At 49.8% G+C, this 17,395-nt stretch overlaps 1 protein-coding gene across 5 annotated transcripts in view; it reads left to right on the top strand.

Moving 5' to 3' along the window:
* Nucleotides 1-17,395, top strand: part of OSBPL5 (oxysterol binding protein like 5) — a 79,492-nt gene that overhangs the window by 46,053 nt on the left and 16,044 nt on the right. For 3 of the 5 annotated variants that reach the window (XM_017948153.2, XM_021925420.2, XM_021925418.2), the window contains 5 exons: nt 67-270; nt 1,069-1,153; nt 12,735-12,909; nt 13,225-13,417; nt 16,266-16,477. In XM_017948153.2, the coding sequence (XP_017803642.2) occupies nt 67-270; nt 1,069-1,153; nt 12,735-12,909; nt 13,225-13,417; nt 16,266-16,477 (869 nt within the window). The remainder of the gene's footprint in view (nt 1-66; nt 271-1,068; nt 1,154-12,734; nt 12,910-13,224; nt 13,418-16,265; nt 16,478-17,395) is intronic. The other 2 variants (XM_021925421.1, XM_021925419.2) reach the window with 1 other exon arrangement.

Genomic DNA, 17,395 nt, shown 5'->3' on the forward strand with positions numbered 1-17,395 from the left:
CCTCAAGATGCCCCCCGGGGTGGTGGCCCCGGAGGGTGGGCATTGACGCCGGCACCCTCCCTGCAGATCCGTGGCACCCTGAAGAGCTGGACCAAGCTGTGGTGTGTGCTGAAGCCGGGGGTACTCCTCATCTACAAGACGCCCAAGGTGGGCCAGTGGGTGGGCACGGTGCTGCTGCACTGCTGCGAGCTCATCGAGCGGCCCTCCAAGAAGGACGGCTTCTGCTTCAAGCTCTTCCACCCGCTGGATCAGTCCGTCTGGGCCGTGAAGGTGCTGCAGAGGGACGGGGTTGAAGATAGAGGCCCCGTAGGGCCAAGGGGCTCATTCCTGGGGCCTCAGTGGAGGGTGGAGCCAGCCAGCTAAATGGCCCCCTGGGGGCGTTGGGCAGGTCTCTCACCTTCTCTGAGCCCCACATGCGGTGGGGGGTGGGGTGGGGGGGGATGATGATCAGATGTGGTCACTGGTCCTCCAAGTGAAGCAAACAGTAGGCTGCAAGGAGGTGGCCGGCTGGCAGCAAGGTCACCCCAGCCTCTCACCCAGCTGCTGTCCAGGAGGGAGAATAGTAGCCACTTCCCAGGGTGGCTGAGGAACAGCTCCCGGCCCTCACCCCTCCTAACCCGGGGCTGCCCTGCCAGGTCTAATGGGTAGGAAACCAGAGAAACCCAGAACACCTGGTTACATTTGGATTTCAGCGAATACGAGTCTGACCCCAGTCGTGCATGGGAAATACTTAGACCAAAAAGCTACTCATGGTTTTTCTGGGATTCAGACATCACTGGGCATCCTGGATGTGCATTTGCTGATTCTGGCCACCCCGAGTTGGGAGGCTTAGAGCTGGAAAGCTGAGGGCAGAGCTGCCAGCTAAGAAAAGGGACAGAGCTCCCTCACCTACCCGCCTCTCTGCAGCCATGTGTCTACCTGGCCAGGTGCCTGGTCCCATCTGGTGGCCCTATGGCCCTGGGGGTATCCAGGTGGTCCCGGATGTGGGTCCGCATGGTTCTGCCTGACCTGTCTGTGTAGCTGGCCCTGGGTGTTGCCTTGGGTGACACCCAGATCCTCTCTCTCCAGGGCCCCAAAGGCGAGAGCGTGGGCTCCATCACACAGCCCCTGCCCAGCAGCTACCTGATCTTCAGGGCCGCCTCCGAGTCAGATGGTAAGTGCCTGACAGCTTGCGCCTCTCTCCAATGCCCCCACCTGAAGTGGGCCCCCTTTTGAGGTTGTAGCCCAGGTACAGGTGGCCCCAGTTCAGTCCCTTCCACTGCCTGGGGGCAGCCTGAAGTCTGGCCAGGATGAGTCTGGCTCAGAGCCAGGCCTGCACTCGCAGAGCCCCCATTCCTAGCCTCAGTTCCCCATAAGTAAAACATGACATTAAAATACCACCTGTCAAAGGCCAGGCATGGTGGCTCACACCTGTAATCCCAGCACTTTGGGAGGCCGAGGCAGGTAGATCACTTGAGGTCAGGAGTTCAGGACCAGCCTGGCCAACATGGTGAAACCCCAACTCTACTGAAAAATACAAAACTTAGCCAGGCATGGTGGCAGACGACTGTAATCCCAGCTACTCAGGAGGCTGAGACAGGAGAATTGCTTGAACCCGGGAGGTGGAAGTTGCAGCGATCCAAGATCATGCCATTGCACTCCAGCCTGGGCAACAAGAATGCAAGTCCATCTTAAAACAAATAAATAAATAAAAACACCTGTTGCCTCAATGGTATGAGAACCCAGTGACGTTATAAAAGCACTCATATAACAATTACTGAGCTGCAACCACATGCCAGTGTGAACCCCAAACATCTGAGACAGGTCTCAGATAATTTAGAAAGTTTATTTTGCCAGGCTGGATGCAGTGGCTCACACCTGTAATCCCAGCACTTTGGGAGGCCGAGGCAGGTGGATCACCTGAGGTCAGGAGTTTGATCAGCCTGATCAACATGGCGAAACCCTGTCTCTATTAAAAATACAAAATTAGCTGGGCATGGTGGTGGGTGCCTGTGATCCCAACTACTCGGGAGGCTGAGGCAGGAGAATTGCTTGAACCCGGGAGGTGGAGGTTGCAGTGAGCCAAGATCAGGCCACTGCACTCCAGCCTGGGCAACAGAGGGAGAATCCAACCCCAAAAAAAAAAAAAAAAAAAAAGTTTATTTTACCAAGGTTGAGGCCACGCCTGTGACACAGCCTCAGGAAGTCCTGACGATGTGCCCAAGGTGGTCAGAGCACAGTTTGGTTTTATACATTTTAGGGAGACATGAGACGTCAATCGGCACATGCAAGATGAACATTGGTTCGGTCTGGAAAGGCAGGACAATCAAAGCAGGGAGGGGCTTCCAGGTCATAGGTAGATTAGAGACAAATGGTTGCATTCCTTTGAGTTTCTGATGAGCTTTTCCAAAGGAGGCCATCAGATATGCATTTATCTCAGTGAGCAGAGGGGTGACTGAGTAGAATGGGAGGCAGGTTGGCCCCAAACAGTGCCCAGTTTGACTTTTCCCTTTAGCTTCGTGATTTTGGGAGCCCAGGATGTTTTCATTTCACATTTCCCCCCTTTTTCTTTTTAAAAATCTTTTGGAGAAAGCATTTTAGAAGAAAACGAGTCTCTGGTCTCAGGTTCCACCTGATCTCTCATGGCTAAGATGGTTTATTCTTACACACGTAGGTCCCAAGTTATTAGGAAAGCTCATTTTTAGAAGGTTGTGAAGTCTTGTGTCCTATGAAGAGAAAATAGGGGGAGGAAGGGAGAAAAACAACAACAAACAAAAGAACAATCCTGGGAAATTGGTATAGGCCACGTTACTCTGAAGTCCATACATCAGGAGGCAGGTATGAAAGTGGCTTATGTATGTAATAGGTTGCTGTTATTTTCTTCTGAAGTTTAAGTTGCCTAGCTTCAGTTTGCAGGGCTTTAAGAAAGCGCAGCTTAGTCTTCAGTGACTCCAAATTTGGAAAAATGGGGAAAAAAAAGAAGGAAAAAATTTGAAAACATTATTTTGAAGACTTGTAGCCAAGAAAAGTTAGAATTTCGTCCAAACTGTAGAAAATAACAAAAATTGAAAAACATTAGGAAAGACTAGAATCTAACAACAGCTGTACTATAGATTTTGAAACACATTTTTTTCTCTCCAGTTTCCCATTTTAACTAAGGACGAATCATGGTAGGACTGGTTTGCTTTATTATACTTGGACTAATTATTTCTATACATTGCAGCAAGAGTAATTATTTTTTCCATAGGCTTTTAAATTGTCTTTGATAGAACTCTGTTCCATAGAAGGAATCTCAGATAAGACTTTTTAAAAACTGAGCCCAGTCATGGATTTGTGCATGAAATGCCTATAAGTTGGGTGAATTATCATCTTCTTGAGGTTCCAAGATAAATTTGGAGCTCCTGGGCCTGTCAGAAAGTGACATTCTTTACTTACCACAGGTCAGGGACTGTGTGGACGAGGTAAGAGGCCAGTTTTTCCAAGGGGCTTTCATTGGCTCCATAAGTCAAGTTTGAGTCCTTAAAGGAAAGCACATCATTCCAGGCAAAGCCTTGGTAAAATAACCCATTTCTCCAATTGTGTCCTGTTACAAATGAAAACAGATTCTTATTGCACTTATGCAAATAATTACATTGTCATAAGTTACGAATACTCACAGATAGTTTCCAAATTCTGTAAAAATCAGGTAGAGAGAAACAAATATGCTCCAAATTTTGTTCATAGGAGTATACTTTACTCAATTGTTAAAAGCCATAAATAGCTTCAAGTTTTCTTGACTCTGAAAAACAAAACAAAGGATCAGCAATGTTTTAAGCAAAAAGTCAAAAAGATTACTTCACACTTCTTTATTGTTGTCGTGATGAAGTCTCGCTCTGTTCCCCAGGCTGGAGTACAGTGGCACCATCTTGGCTCACTGCAACCTCCTCCTCCCAGGTTCAAGCGATTCTCCTGCCTCAGCCTCCCGAGTAGTTGGGGTTACAGGCATCCGCCACAATGCCCATTTAATTTTTGTATTTTTAGTAGAGATGGGCTTTCACCATGTTAGCTGAAGTTTTATAGCTGATTATAAAACCATTATAAAACCACCTTCTAAAGAGGACCAAAACAAGACAACGATTGTCTGTGGATAACAAAAAGTTTTAGGGCAGCCATAGTCAAAGACATAATTGACAAGGAAATTTGTTACCTCTGTGGCACAAGGTAATTTAACATAACAATTATAATTATCACTGATAATGTACATTAGGTCATATCAGAATTATAGGAGTTTCCCATAATTTTGGAACACATACCAATAACATATTTATACAAATACAGCCCAAAGAAAACCAAACACCATTTTATTTTTGACAATGCTTCGTGTATAATTTTTATACCAAATAAAAGCCAAACATGTCATTTTTGGACTTTAGGGAACCTATTAATAATATCTTAAAGGATTAGGTTAGAAAAAGATATAATTTATAATTTGATTTTGGAAAGTTTGTCAAATATTAAAAGTTTAAAACACTTGATATTACAAAATAGGATTACAAGTCATTGTAGAATCATTCATTTGAACAAAGTGATAACTCAAGGATTTTTTTAGAAAGGCAAAAACCTTCATTCTTTGAGACAGGAGACTTAGTTTTCCAAACAATAAGCCCTAATAACATCATGAAGCCAATTAAATTATTTTCCAAAATTACAGTCTATAAAACTTTCATCTTGATCATAACATATAACTTCCATAAGCCTTTATAACCTTTATTAAGGAGTCAGTTATTGTTTCATGAAAACTTTGTTTATCTGACACAGGGGCCCATATGCCAGTCTTGCATCAGTGTGTCTTTGACATTAATGATTAATTTATAGAGAAACTGAACTTACTATTTTTTTCTTTAAGATGGAGTCTCGCTCTGTCACCCAGGCTGGAGTGCAGTGGCACAATCTCAGCTCACTGCAAGCTCCACCTCCTGGGTTCATGCCATCCACAGATTACAGGCGTGAGCCACCGCACCTGGCCAAGAAACTGAACTTATTTTATCTCTCAAAGTCAGCCCTTACAGTCTCACATGCCTACCTCTTCTGGGGTAGTCTCTGGGTCTTGAGGAGTTGAAGAGTTTTAATTTCCGTGTCTCAGGAATGTGGTTTATTTTGATTGGCATCTTCTACCAGGCCTGAAGATGAAGCTTTAATTGCTGTCAGTGTTTAAAATTTAGGAGGACTTGGTGTTCTTTTTAGACCCACGAGTCAAATCCCTGTAACTTGATGTCACAGGGATTTTAAAAGCACATACAAGAAGATACAAGGATGTAATAACCTTGATTAAAACAAATTTTTTAATCTCAGGTTTTCCTAAGCAAACCAAACTTAATAATAATGGCATAGGAATTATTTTGATAAAACATAAAATCTGTTAGGCCACTTACCAAAAGGCAGAAGAAAATACCTTCTACAGTGTATAGAATATTATGTTAGAAGAAAACATTTTCTTTAAGAAAACATTGTTAGCATCAGGCCACATGCACAAAAAAAAAAACAGAACCTGAGGAGGAAAACAAAACTTATATGAGCTGAAAATGAGTTGAAGGGAAGGGTTACTATTTTGTACCTTTTAAAAGGGAAGAGAAAACTGAAACTGGCAATATACAATAAAAGTTGAACTTTGGATTAAAATTTAAAAATTAAAATTTCTTGTAATTGATTAAGAGTAAATCAACCCCTTAAGAAAATGTCATTGTTCTAACCAATTATTTAGTCTATAACTGTTTTTTTACATCAAACCCAATATCTAGGAAGACCATTATAATTTCCCTTTAGTCATAGACAACTTGATCGTATAAAAGGTTTTGTTTTTTTAATAGATCCTCTTATTGTGACTTACATAGATCATTCATGACATACTTGGACTTTCTTGTTTGTCCTGAACATCCCTCTTTCTTAAACAACCAGTCATTTTACTCTAGGACTAAATTTACCACACAAGATTCTTTCTCATATGAAATTATTTCTGTTTAAACTTTCTTACCCCCCACCAAAAAAACTTCTTTGTAACTTTCTTTACATCTCTTTTACTATTTTATTTCCTGGTTCCTTTTACCTTGTTTTATACGTGACCTTTAAATAAGCTTTGAATTAGGCAAAAATTGTTCATCTTTTTAAAAAGGACACACTTTTTCTTAGAAAGTATGTTTTCCTACAAATATATTTTTATTGGAAAATATCCAAATAGTGAATTATCTATTATTTAATCTAACTTTAAATTCTAAATTATGATGAGTTTGTCTGCAAGTATTTGTCTTATTACATTCATCTAATTATTACTATTATTTTTTTTTTTTTGAGACGGAGTCTTGCTCTGTCCCCTAGGCTGGAGTGTAGTGGCGCGATCTCGGCTCACTGCAAGCTCTGCCTCCTGGGTTCACGCCATTCTCCTGCCTCAGCCTCCTGAGTAGCTGGGACTACAGGTGCCCGCCACCGCGCCAGGCTAACTTTTTGTATTTTTAGTAGAGACGGGGTTTCACCGTGGTCTCGATCTCCTGACCTTGTGATCCACCAGCCTCGGCCTCCTAAAGTGCTGGGATCACAGGCGTGAGCCACCGCGCCCGGCCTCATCTAATTATTTTAATCATTTACCTAGATTATTTATAAAAACTGCAATTGTCATTATTTAAATTATGGAACCACCATTGCAAAATTATAACTGAGACAGTGAAAGAGATTTGACCTAGCTGACTCCATCTTGCTTCTAACCTCCAAGCTGTCCTTGTTCATTCCTGGGCATCGGTTGAACTAACTTTGGGAGGAACTTAGTTTATAGTTTAGCTGAAACAAAGACTTATAACAGTCTTTCTCAAAATAAACCTTACTGCCTGTGGACTAGACTACCTAAAGCCACCAGATTAGAAGTTATGGTAATCTTACTAAATTTAAGATGTAGCTATTTTTATTAAACCAATATCAATGTTTGTTGTTTTTTTTTTTTTTTTTTTGAGACAGAGTCTTGCTCTGTCTCCCAGGCCAGAGTGCAGTGGCGCCATCTCGGCTCACTGTTACCTCTGCCTCCCAGGTCAAGCGATTCTCCTGCCTCAGCCTCGCGAGTAGCTGGGATTACAGGTGCCTGCCACCATGCCTGGCTGATTTTTGTATTTTTAGTAGAGACGGGGTTTCACTATATTGGCCAGGCTGGTCTTGAACTCCTGACTTCGTGATCCACCCACCTCAGCCTCCCAAAGTGCTGAGGTTACAGGCATGAGCCACCGTGCCCAACCACCAATGTCTTATTTATTAAAGATTACACAAGCAAAGATCATTCTGTCTTGGGCTGGGTTTGTAGTTTCATAACTCTTATGCCAAATTTTGACACCTATGGTGTTTGGCAGGGATAAGTATGAAATTGCTTGATTAATAAATGCAAACAAAAATGTATGCTGGCAATTCTTAAGACATTTCTAATATTACTTTACCAATAATTTTAAAGCTAGCTTACTCATTAAAGATTTTACTTAAGCTACATAAACTTGAAAAAGCACTGGACTCATCTTTTCTTTTTTCCTGATCAAGTATTTGATTCAAGTGCATTTATTTTCTTAAGCCAATTAGAGCCCTTTTATATATTTTCAGTAGTGAAACATTGTGTACACAACACAGAAATACATAGACATATTAGGCATGCCAATAGAAGTACATTTTATAGGTTTATAAAAACTTTTTTTTCCTATCTTAGACTTTCAGATTCTTGAGAACCTGTTTCACAACCCTAGGCAATTGTCAGCTAAATAGCCTTAATTTGCATATTAAAGGAAACAACTCAGGTGAAAGTCAAATAGCAAAATTTGCATCATAAGGTACAGAGAGAAAAAGTCTGGTGGTGCTAGAGTGAGACTAAAGATGGATGCCAAATCAAACAAAATTATAGAAGTCTATCATAGTATTGCATTAGGAGACCAATTTTATTTAGTAGGGACTACCTATCATTTAACTGGATCTCTGAGCTCTGGGAAGAGCCCACACTGAATCCTGGGTCTCCAAAAAGGGAGAATTATTATGAGGTTAGACTACGTAATGCTTTTATAGTGCACTTAAAAAAAAGTTTTTAAACAAAGACATTTCTAAGTGTCTAAACCACACTCTTCCTTAAAAACCCAAGAGTAGCCTCTGTTGCAATAACTATTTTAGTCAAAAAGAAAACACAAAACAGCTTACACAATACAAAAGTAAGCAGTTTAAGAGCTGAGACAAACTTGTCTGTTTACATTCTTGGGGTTTCATAAGAAAAAGCAAGTTTCTCCCCCAGAGGGAGTCTGGCGCCTTCTCCATTTTCTTTAAGGAACCCCAGGCTACTGTAAACTATTTTAGGTCCCCCACGCAGCAGAGGGTGCAAGAGAAAGGAGAGACAGCAGAAGTAAATCAAGAAAACAGAATTCAGTCAACTGAGAAGAAAAAAACCTTTTGCCCAAAAAAAGACAAGGTCCTAGGAGAAAAACAAAAACAAAAACATGAAGGTCTCTTAAATACAAACACACACAAATGCACACACACACACGCACGCACGCACACACACCCCTGCACACAAACACACACACACACACCTGCACACAAACACACACATATGCACCCACACGCATGCACGCACACACCTGCACACACACACCTGCACACAAACACACACATATGCACACACACACACCTGCACACAAACACACACATATGCACACACACACACCTGCACACAAACACGCACACACACACCTGCACACAAACACACACATATGCACACACACACATCTTGGATGTTAGCTTTTCATTAAACTGACTTTTAACCATTGAGCTTCTTTAAAAAAATCTTTTTAAATCTCATTCCATATTTTAACTGACCAATTTTAATGAGGACACAGAAGTACAGTCATTACTCTTTCAGTTTGGCCTGGCTAGTGAAAATGTGACATTATTATATCAATAAAGCCCCTTAGTAGTCAAAAATCAAAATCTTTCCTCTTTTTTTTTTCCTTTTGCTGGCCATTTTTCTCCCCCCATCACACCACCATTGTGTGTGTGGCGGGGAGGGTAATTTAGCCACTTCAGAGGCCTTGTTCCCCATAATTTGGAACTTCCTTGGGATTTGATCAAGCCAGATAGAGTTCAATGGGAAAAAGACCAAAACAACAAAACCAGAAACAATCAACAACAAAAAAACAGTTAAGCGAAACAAACCATCGCACAACTTCTGTGATTACTGAGCGCTCTAATAGTGAGGAGAAGTTAAGACCAGCTGGTTGTTAATCTTAACTTTAGCCAAGACAAACCACAATTCAGTTACTTACCTAGGGATGGGTCTCAGGCTGAAAACTGCTCTCCACTGTCCTAGAAGCAGGAAAACAAAACAAACAAATCTCATCTTCCCTATTGGAAGCGAGCTCAAACTCCATAAAGGAGTTACCTGCTTTCCGTTGTCATAGAAGCAGGAAAAACTTGCCTTCGTTGTGTTGGAAGCAAGTAAAACTCCAAAAAGAGAAGTTGTACAGCAAAGTAAACTTTGGATCTCGGCCACATTTTGAGAGATCAGGGATTCTCTGGGGTGGGTGCTTCCGGGACTCAGCAAATTGTCTTACTGGTTTGAGCCATAAAGTTAGCTCAAGCTAGTAGCAAGCACCAATAGGAGACTTGTGAAAAGTCAGGGGCATCTCCACTCAGAATCCCTCAGTGGATACCAAAACGTGAACCCCGAAAATCTGAGACAGGTCTCGGTTAATTTAGAAAGTTTATTTTGCCAAGGTTGAGGACGCCCACCTATGACACAGCCTCAGGAGGTCCCGATGACGTGCCCACAGTGGTCAGAGCACAGTTTGGTTTTAGGGAGACATGAGACATTAACCAACATATGTAAGATGAACATTGGTTCGGTCTGGAAAGGCAGGACAACTTCAAGCAGGGAGGGGGCTCCCGGGTCATAGGTAGATAAGAGACAGATGATTGCATTTCTTTGAGTTTCCGATGAGCTTCTCCAAAGGAGACAATCAGATACGCATTTATCTCAGTGAGCAGAGGGGTGACTTCCAATAGAATGGGAGGCAAGTTGGCCCTAAGCAGTTCCCAGCTTGAGTTTTTCCCTTTAGCTTAGGGATTTGAGGGGCCCAGGATTTTTCTTTCACACCAGGCACCATTGAACCAACAGGTTCTACTGTTATCATCCACATTAGACAGATCAGGAAACTGAGGCACAGGCAAACTGCCAGCAAGAAAGTGCTAGAGCCTGGACATGAATGTGAATTTCCCTGACTGCCAAGTGCATTGCACGCTGTTGGTGTGCCCTGAGTGGCCGCTCAGGCAGCTGTGACTGTGGTGATCCTGCACCTGGAGGGATTCCCTCTTGGCAGTGCCTCCCTCTAACCTGAGGTTGGGGCCTTGCCCCACCGCACCCTCCAGTGGCTGCTCTGGGTAAATGTGGTTGCTCCACCTCCTCTAACCCCAGCTGGTGCCTCCCAGAGCAGCAGGGTGAGGGGCTCCCATCCCACCAGTGGTGCAGACCTAAAGCAGCCTGGCCTTGACCACAGGGCTCTGGTGCCTGTCAGGTTGGAGTCTTGGTGCCACATCACCCCTGGTGGTCAGGTGCCAGATCCGTGCTTCCTCCTGGGCCATCCTGAGTCCCTGACTCTGTGCCAGGTCCCATGCAGGCCCTGGGATGGACAGGGTAGCCCACAGCCTCTGTGCTCCTGGGTGAGGTAGATAACCAACCATCTGATAAGGCAGGTTGGGCTGAGGCATGAGCTGAGCCCCTGATAGGGTGGGGGCCACCATCCGGGATGAGGGATGTCCCCAGCCCCTGTGGGTATCAGGGTGGGCTTCCAGGAAGAGGAGGAAGAGGTCTCGGAATGAGCTTCAAAGGATGCGTAATATTCAGGATGTCTCGTCCTTTGTGGCAGCTACAAAGCACAGATGTTCAGGCCCTGGGGCCAACTCGGCAGTTGTGACCCCTCCAGCTCCCCACCACCAGCCACTGCCATCCCTCCCCCAATCCTGGTGTTCAGCCTAGGCTTGGCTGCTCTGGCACCAACCAAGCCTGCAATGGAACCAGCAGGATCTCAGCTATCCCTCCAACCCAATGAGAAGGGCAGCTCTAGAGACCCAGGAGCCACTGTCTAGGCAGACCCCTCCCTACCCTGGACCCTGGGATGCTCCACAAGAGCAGGATTTCGTGGATCTGAAAGTGAGGGAGAGAAACTCACTGTCTCCAGGAGCTCCAAAAGGCAGAGGCTCAGAGAGGCACAGAACCGCCTTCAGTGCTCTTCAGCCCCATCTTCCCACCTGGTGTGACCCCAGAAGCCTTTCTTTGAATAACACTAATTAATAGCCCAGGCACGGTGACTCACGCCTGTAATCCCAGCACTTTGGGAGGCCAAGGTGGGCAGGTCACTTGAGGCCCGGAGGTTGAGACCAGCCTGGCCAACATGGTGAAACCCCATCTCTACTAAAAACAAAAAAAAAATTACAAGCAGGCACCTGTAATCCCAGATACTTGGGAGACTGAGGCAGGAGAATCACTTGAACCCTGGAGCCAGAGGTTGCAGCGAGCTGAGATCACCCCACTGCACTCCAGCCTGGGTGACAGAGCGACACCCATCTCAAAACCACAACAAAAACAAAAAACACACTTACTGACCCGGCGCGGTGGCTCACGCCTGTAATCCCAGCACTTTGGGAGGCTGAGGCAGGCAGATAACCTGAGGTCTGGAGTTTGAGACCAGCCTGACCAACATGGAGAAACCCCATCTCTACTAAAAATACAAAATTAGCTGGGTGTGGTGGCGCACCCCTGTAATCCCAGCTACTCAGGAGGCTGAGTCAGGAGAATTGCTTGAACCCAGGAGGCAGAGGTTGCGGTGAGCTGAGATCGTGCCATTGTACTCCAACCTGGACAACAAGAGTGAAATCCCATCTCAAAAAAACAAACCAAAAAAAAAACTTATTAATAGTGTGACCTGTCATAGGCCACCACAAGATGCTCTTCTGAGTGCAAGGGCCGCTGTTAGTAATCACACCGGGACACTGGTGTCACCCAGATGGACACATGCCCCACAGGAGGAGCCTCGGGTGGTGCTGTCACCCTGCTTAGGAAGACAGCAGGGCACAGGGCCCAGAGCAGGGCTTGGAGGTGCCCAGCTGTCGACCGGCCTCTGCTCCGCCACTACCCACAGAGCCTCTGGGTGGCCTCCAGCAGGGCTCCTCCCTGGTGTGCAAACCCCTCCTCAGACTTCCCCACCCTCCTCCCTGGACTCCAGGTGGGACCCCCACCAGTGCTTCCCAGTGAGGGAGGACCCTCCTTCCTGACTACACCTGCAGAAACCTGTGGGTGGCTGTCAGGGTAGGAGGCTGGCTCCTACCCTGGGTTTGTGACCTGGAGGGGTCACTTACGCCGGCCTCTTGCCAGCAATGTGGGTGGTGGAGATGGGTGGGGACGTGCTGTGAGCATCCCCAGGCACCTCTGTAGGACTGCCTCCCCTGGCACACCTGTCCCCAGGCTGGGCTTGCCTGCTCGGGGAGTCCTCAATCCTCAGGGGTTCCCGATGTCTGTCCCCACACAATCTGCAGCTGGATGTCTGGGCGGGAAGAGAGGGCGTGTCCCTGCTGGGGCAGGGGCAGGGCAGGGGTGGGTCTGGGATGGAGGGGGTGGGTCCCTGAAGAGTCAGAGTGAGGGGAGCCTTCTGGTGGCTCCTTGGGGGATGGGGGATATAGAGAGGTGGGGGTGGGGCCTGCTCACCCCGTGTCCCCCACAGGTCGCTGCTGGCTGGATGCCTTGGAGCTGGCCCTGCGCTGCTCTAGCCTGCTGAGACTGGGCACCTGCAAGCCGGGCCGAGACGGGGAGCCAGGGACCTCGCCAGACGCATCACCCTCATCGCTCTGCGGGCTGCCAACCTCGGCCACCGTCCACCCAGACCAAGACCTGTTCCCGTGAGTGCGGCGAGGGCACGAGGTGGTGCTGACTCATGGGGTCTCCCTGTAGGCAAGGAAGAGGGGGAGAGGACGGCCCCAGCCTCTGCTCTGACGGGCTGCAGGGCTGCAGGCAGGGACGTGTTCACTGCCGTGTGCCCTGGGAGCCTCGGTTTCTTCCTCTATAAAATGGGGCTAATCGTGTCAAATGTGGGTTGTGGAGGTGATGACAGGCAGGAACGTATGTGAAGCACCAAGCAGCGAGGGGTGGGCGGCCCGGAGGCGTGTGCTGGGGTCTCACCTGTGACGGACCCACTGGCACCATCCACCTTCCAGGCTGAACGGGTCTTCCCTGGAGAACGACGCGTTCTCAGACAAGTCGGAGAGAGAGAACCCTGAGGAGTCAGATACCGAGACCCAGGAACGTAGCCAGAAGACGGAGAGTGGCAGCGACCAGTCAGAGACCCCTGGGGTCCCGGCGCGGAGAGGGACCACGTATGTGGAGCAGGTCCAGGAGGAGCTGGGGGAGGTGAGAGTCCCCCCAGCCAGGAGCCCCACGCATCTCCCCGGCCTCGGCCCCTCATTCTGGAAGCAGAGGTAGCCATGCCTCATCCTCAGGGAAGCACGCAGAGCGCAGGAGGCGGCTTTTGTCCCCATCACTTGGCAGTGAGCTCAGGAGCTGTCTTTTAGGTGAATAGGCTCCTCCCCTCTTCCAAAGAGGCTGCCCTGCTGGCTGCTGGGGTGCAGATGCGGGGATGGGGCAGGGGTTCCTGCAAACAGGCAACTCCCTCCTCGGGCTGGAATGCACTGATGGGAGAACAGGAGGCTCAGGAGGGGCCCTTGACCCCATCTGGTGGGTGGCCCCACTTCCTGGGGGAGCACAGAGGAGGGCATACAAGACCTGAGTCCCATGCTCACAGGCCCCTGCGCACCTGGTGCTCCCCTGGGGCCCTGGGAGAGCCGTGAACGAGACAGACCTGGGCCCTGGGCCTGGGCCTCCAGTGTATGGGCAGCAGGAAACACAGACGATAAACCCACAAACACAAGACGAGGCTGGGGAGTGGGTGAGGGAGGCAAGCCGGGCCATGGGCTCTTTCTGAAGATGTGAGTGACGGGAGGGAGGATGGCGTTCCAAAAAGAGGGACGGCCGGTGCACGAGCCCAAGGCAGGGGGCAGGCGGCAGTGTCCCCAGAGCATGCCTGAGGCTGAACAGCCAGGGCGGCTGACTCCCCGCAGCTGGAGAGAACTCGTGTGGCCCTGGGCACCGTGGGCGCCTCAGGAAGGGGAGTCCGGAAGGAATCACAGGATCTAAGCTTCCACTGGGCAACTTGGGTGCAGGCTGAGGAAGCCGGCCTCTGGGGTGGGTGCTGTCAGGAACAGAGGATTCTGTGGTCTGGGATCTTGTCATTCTCATCCGGGAGGCGAGACAAGAGCAAGGCCGTGGCTGTCACTGAGGGCAAGGGGCAGTCCGTGGCTGTCACTGAGGGCAAGGGGCAGTCCTGGTTTCTGCAGGAAAGGGGAATTAGGTCCTTGCTGCTGTTTGGACAGCATCGTGTTCACATCTGGCTCTGCACAGGCCCAGAGGGGGCTCCTCCGTGGTCTGTGAAATCCTTGTGTTCAGTGGAACACCATGGCCTCCCGGTGGGCTGCCGTTCCCACAGAGCTCAGACTTCCGTGCACAGATGGGAAGGTTAGGATGGGCCTGTGGGGAGTGGACCAAGGGCCCCGGGGGCCTTGGGCTGAGAGTATTGGGGAAGCTACCAGCGGGTTAGGCAAGGGCCTCGGGATAGCCGAGGGGCGGGGGTGGACACCGGGCCACTTGTAGGGAAGAGCCATTGTTAGGAGAAAGCTGAGGGCGCCCTGGACCCAGCTGTGATGGAGAAGAGAAAAGTGGGCAGACTTAGGGTATTTCAGAAGGTGGTTTGGGCAGATCTCAGCCAGATGGTGATGAGCAACGCTGCTGTGAGCCAGGCAGGGCGGGCTGCTGCGGGTGCGAGCCTGGGGCTCCGGGCAGAGGGCATGGAGCGGGCAGCCAAGGGGACCGGGCACCCAACCTTCAGAGGCCGAGCACAGATAAGGCTTCACAGAGGTAGGGCAGGGAGGTGGCAGGAGCCAGGAGCCCAGGTGTCTCAGAGCCAGCTGGGCCGAGAGGTGGGGCAGGATGAGAAGCAGGGATGGCTGCTGGAGCAGTGAGAGGCTATGGGAACTTACAGCAAGACAGTCTCAGTAGAGAAGAAGGCAGAAGCCTGGTAGAGACGGTTAAGGAGGACGGGAGCACGTGGACAGAGCAGGAAGATTCCTGACACCAAAGCTACCCATGATGTCCAAGCCCCAGAGCTGGCTTGGAAATCAAAGCTATAGCACTGGGCTCCCCGTGACCCCTCATGGGGTCAGACATGGCTCCTGGGTGTCCACACACACTATCCACTAGGCCAGTGCCATGAGGATCTGTCCGTGGCCCTGCATGCGCAGAGAGGTGAAGCCGTTTGCCTGAGTCCCAGCATCGAGGATGAGATCCTGAGCAGGACTCAACAGGCCACGCTCCATCTTGCCCCCTCCCTGGGGCAGCTGCTGTCGGGCTAAAAATGCAGAGAGCACAGAGTTCAGATCTCACCTCTGCCACATAGCAGCTGTGTGACCTTGGGCAAGTCACTTGTCCCCTCTGTGGAGGGGGAGGACCAGTGTCCCGGTACCCTGGGGCTGCGGTGAGGTACAAATCTGGAGTGAAGTCACTTATTCGGGAGCTGTGGTGAGGGTTAGGTGTCTCAGAAAAGGAGGAGATGAGGGGGCCTTCGTGAGTGGCACACAGGCTTCGGAAGTGAGGGGTGAGTTCACGGTGCCCGTGTCGGTTTCACGGTGTAGGCTCACCTCCAAACTCACCCATTTGTCCCCATTCAATATCTGAAGGCTTCTGTATACCAGTCATACCTCAAAAAAGTGGTTCAAAAACAGAAAAAGAAATGTTACAATAACCTTTTTTAAAAAATGGAAGAGCAGGCCAAATCCCTGCCTCCCCAGGCAGCCGTGAAGACAGGGTGGGCTGCAGCCTCTCTGTTCCCTGAGCCCAGGGTCCCACGATGCACAGACGGGTTTCAACTGCAGGTGCTGGGAGGCTGCAGCCTGGACTTTGAAGGGGCAGGGCATGGGGTCCCTGTACCAGGTGCAGAGACAGGAGCGGGCCTGGACCCGGGCTGCAGGTGCCCCGGGGCGGGGTGGAGACGCATTGGGAAGAGTTCACATCTGATGGGGCTGAGTCAGCCTCATGAGGCTATGGGAGCTGAGCCAGGGGTTTATACCCAAAGGGGTGGCAGATACAGCCTCCTCCAGCCAGAGCTGCTACTGTCCTGCCACCCCTTCCTCCCGGCTCTTCTGGGCAGGGCCTGACTGCAGCCTGTCTGCCGCAGCTGGGCGAGGCGTCCCAGGTGGAGACGGTGTCAGAGGAGAACAAGAGTCTGATGTGGACCCTGCTGAAGCAGTTGCGGCCAGGCATGGACCTGTCCCGCGTGGTGCTGCCCACGTTCGTACTGGAGCCGCGCTCCTTCCTGAACAAGCTCTCCGACTACTACTACCACGCAGACCTGCTCTCCAGGTGGGCACCACGCCGGGAGGGGCACCCCACACCTCGTCCTGCATCTGCATGAGACCCCACAGCCCCCTGGGCACCTGCCTGCCCTGTTGGGGCTTCCAGAGAATCCCCTGGCTGATCCCAGCCCACTGTTCCTGCAGCTCTAGCCTCCTGGGGGCCCTGTCTCCAAGATGGGCCTGGGAGGAGCCAGGGTCATCCGTGGTGAGAGGGGGGTCAGTCACCAGCACTTGCCATGCACCCTGAGCCCTGCACCCTCGAGCTGGATGGGATGGGCTGCAGAGGCTGGAAAGGGGTAGCAGAGGCTGGAAGGGGGGCTGCAGAGGCTGGAAAGGGGCTGCAGAGGCTGGAAAGGAGCAGCAGAGGCTGGAAGGAAATCGACCAGGCGAACAAACCAGGCTCGAAATCGGCGCATTTCTTCCGGCAAAAGAGTCCGGAAAAATCTCATCAGCGCTCAAAATCAACTTTGGCTCCAGCTCGCTTTGCGCTCGGCGCTCAACTCCAGCATTTCCGCTCAGCGCTGCAGAGACTGGAAGGGGGCAACAGAGGCAGGAAGGGGGCTGCAGAGGCTGGAAGGGGCAGCAGAGGCTGGAGGGGGGCTGCAGAGGCAGGAAGGGGATGCACAGGCTGGAAGGGGACTGCAGAGACTGGAAGGGGGCAACAGAGGCAGGAAGGGGGCTGCAGGCTCGGGAGCCAGGCAGAGGGAGCAGGGTGGGAACAAGAGCATGGGCAGGGAGGCTTCCTGGAGACAGGGGCACCCTGGCAGCCCAGGTCAGCAGTGTCCTCTCTGCCCCAGCGTGGGAGCAGCCCTGGCACTTTCTGATTAGAAGAACCCACTTCCCCGGAGAAAATTCTCCTGCTTGGGGGTGACCAGAGCGCCTGGGCCAAGCGGCCTGTTTCCAGCTGAGTGGGTGGAGGTTGGGA

The sequence above is a fragment of the Papio anubis genome, chromosome 12 (genome assembly GCF_008728515.1).
Source record: "Papio anubis isolate 15944 chromosome 12, Panubis1.0, whole genome shotgun sequence".
In the NCBI taxonomy this organism is placed as follows: Eukaryota; Metazoa; Chordata; class Mammalia; order Primates; family Cercopithecidae; genus Papio; species Papio anubis.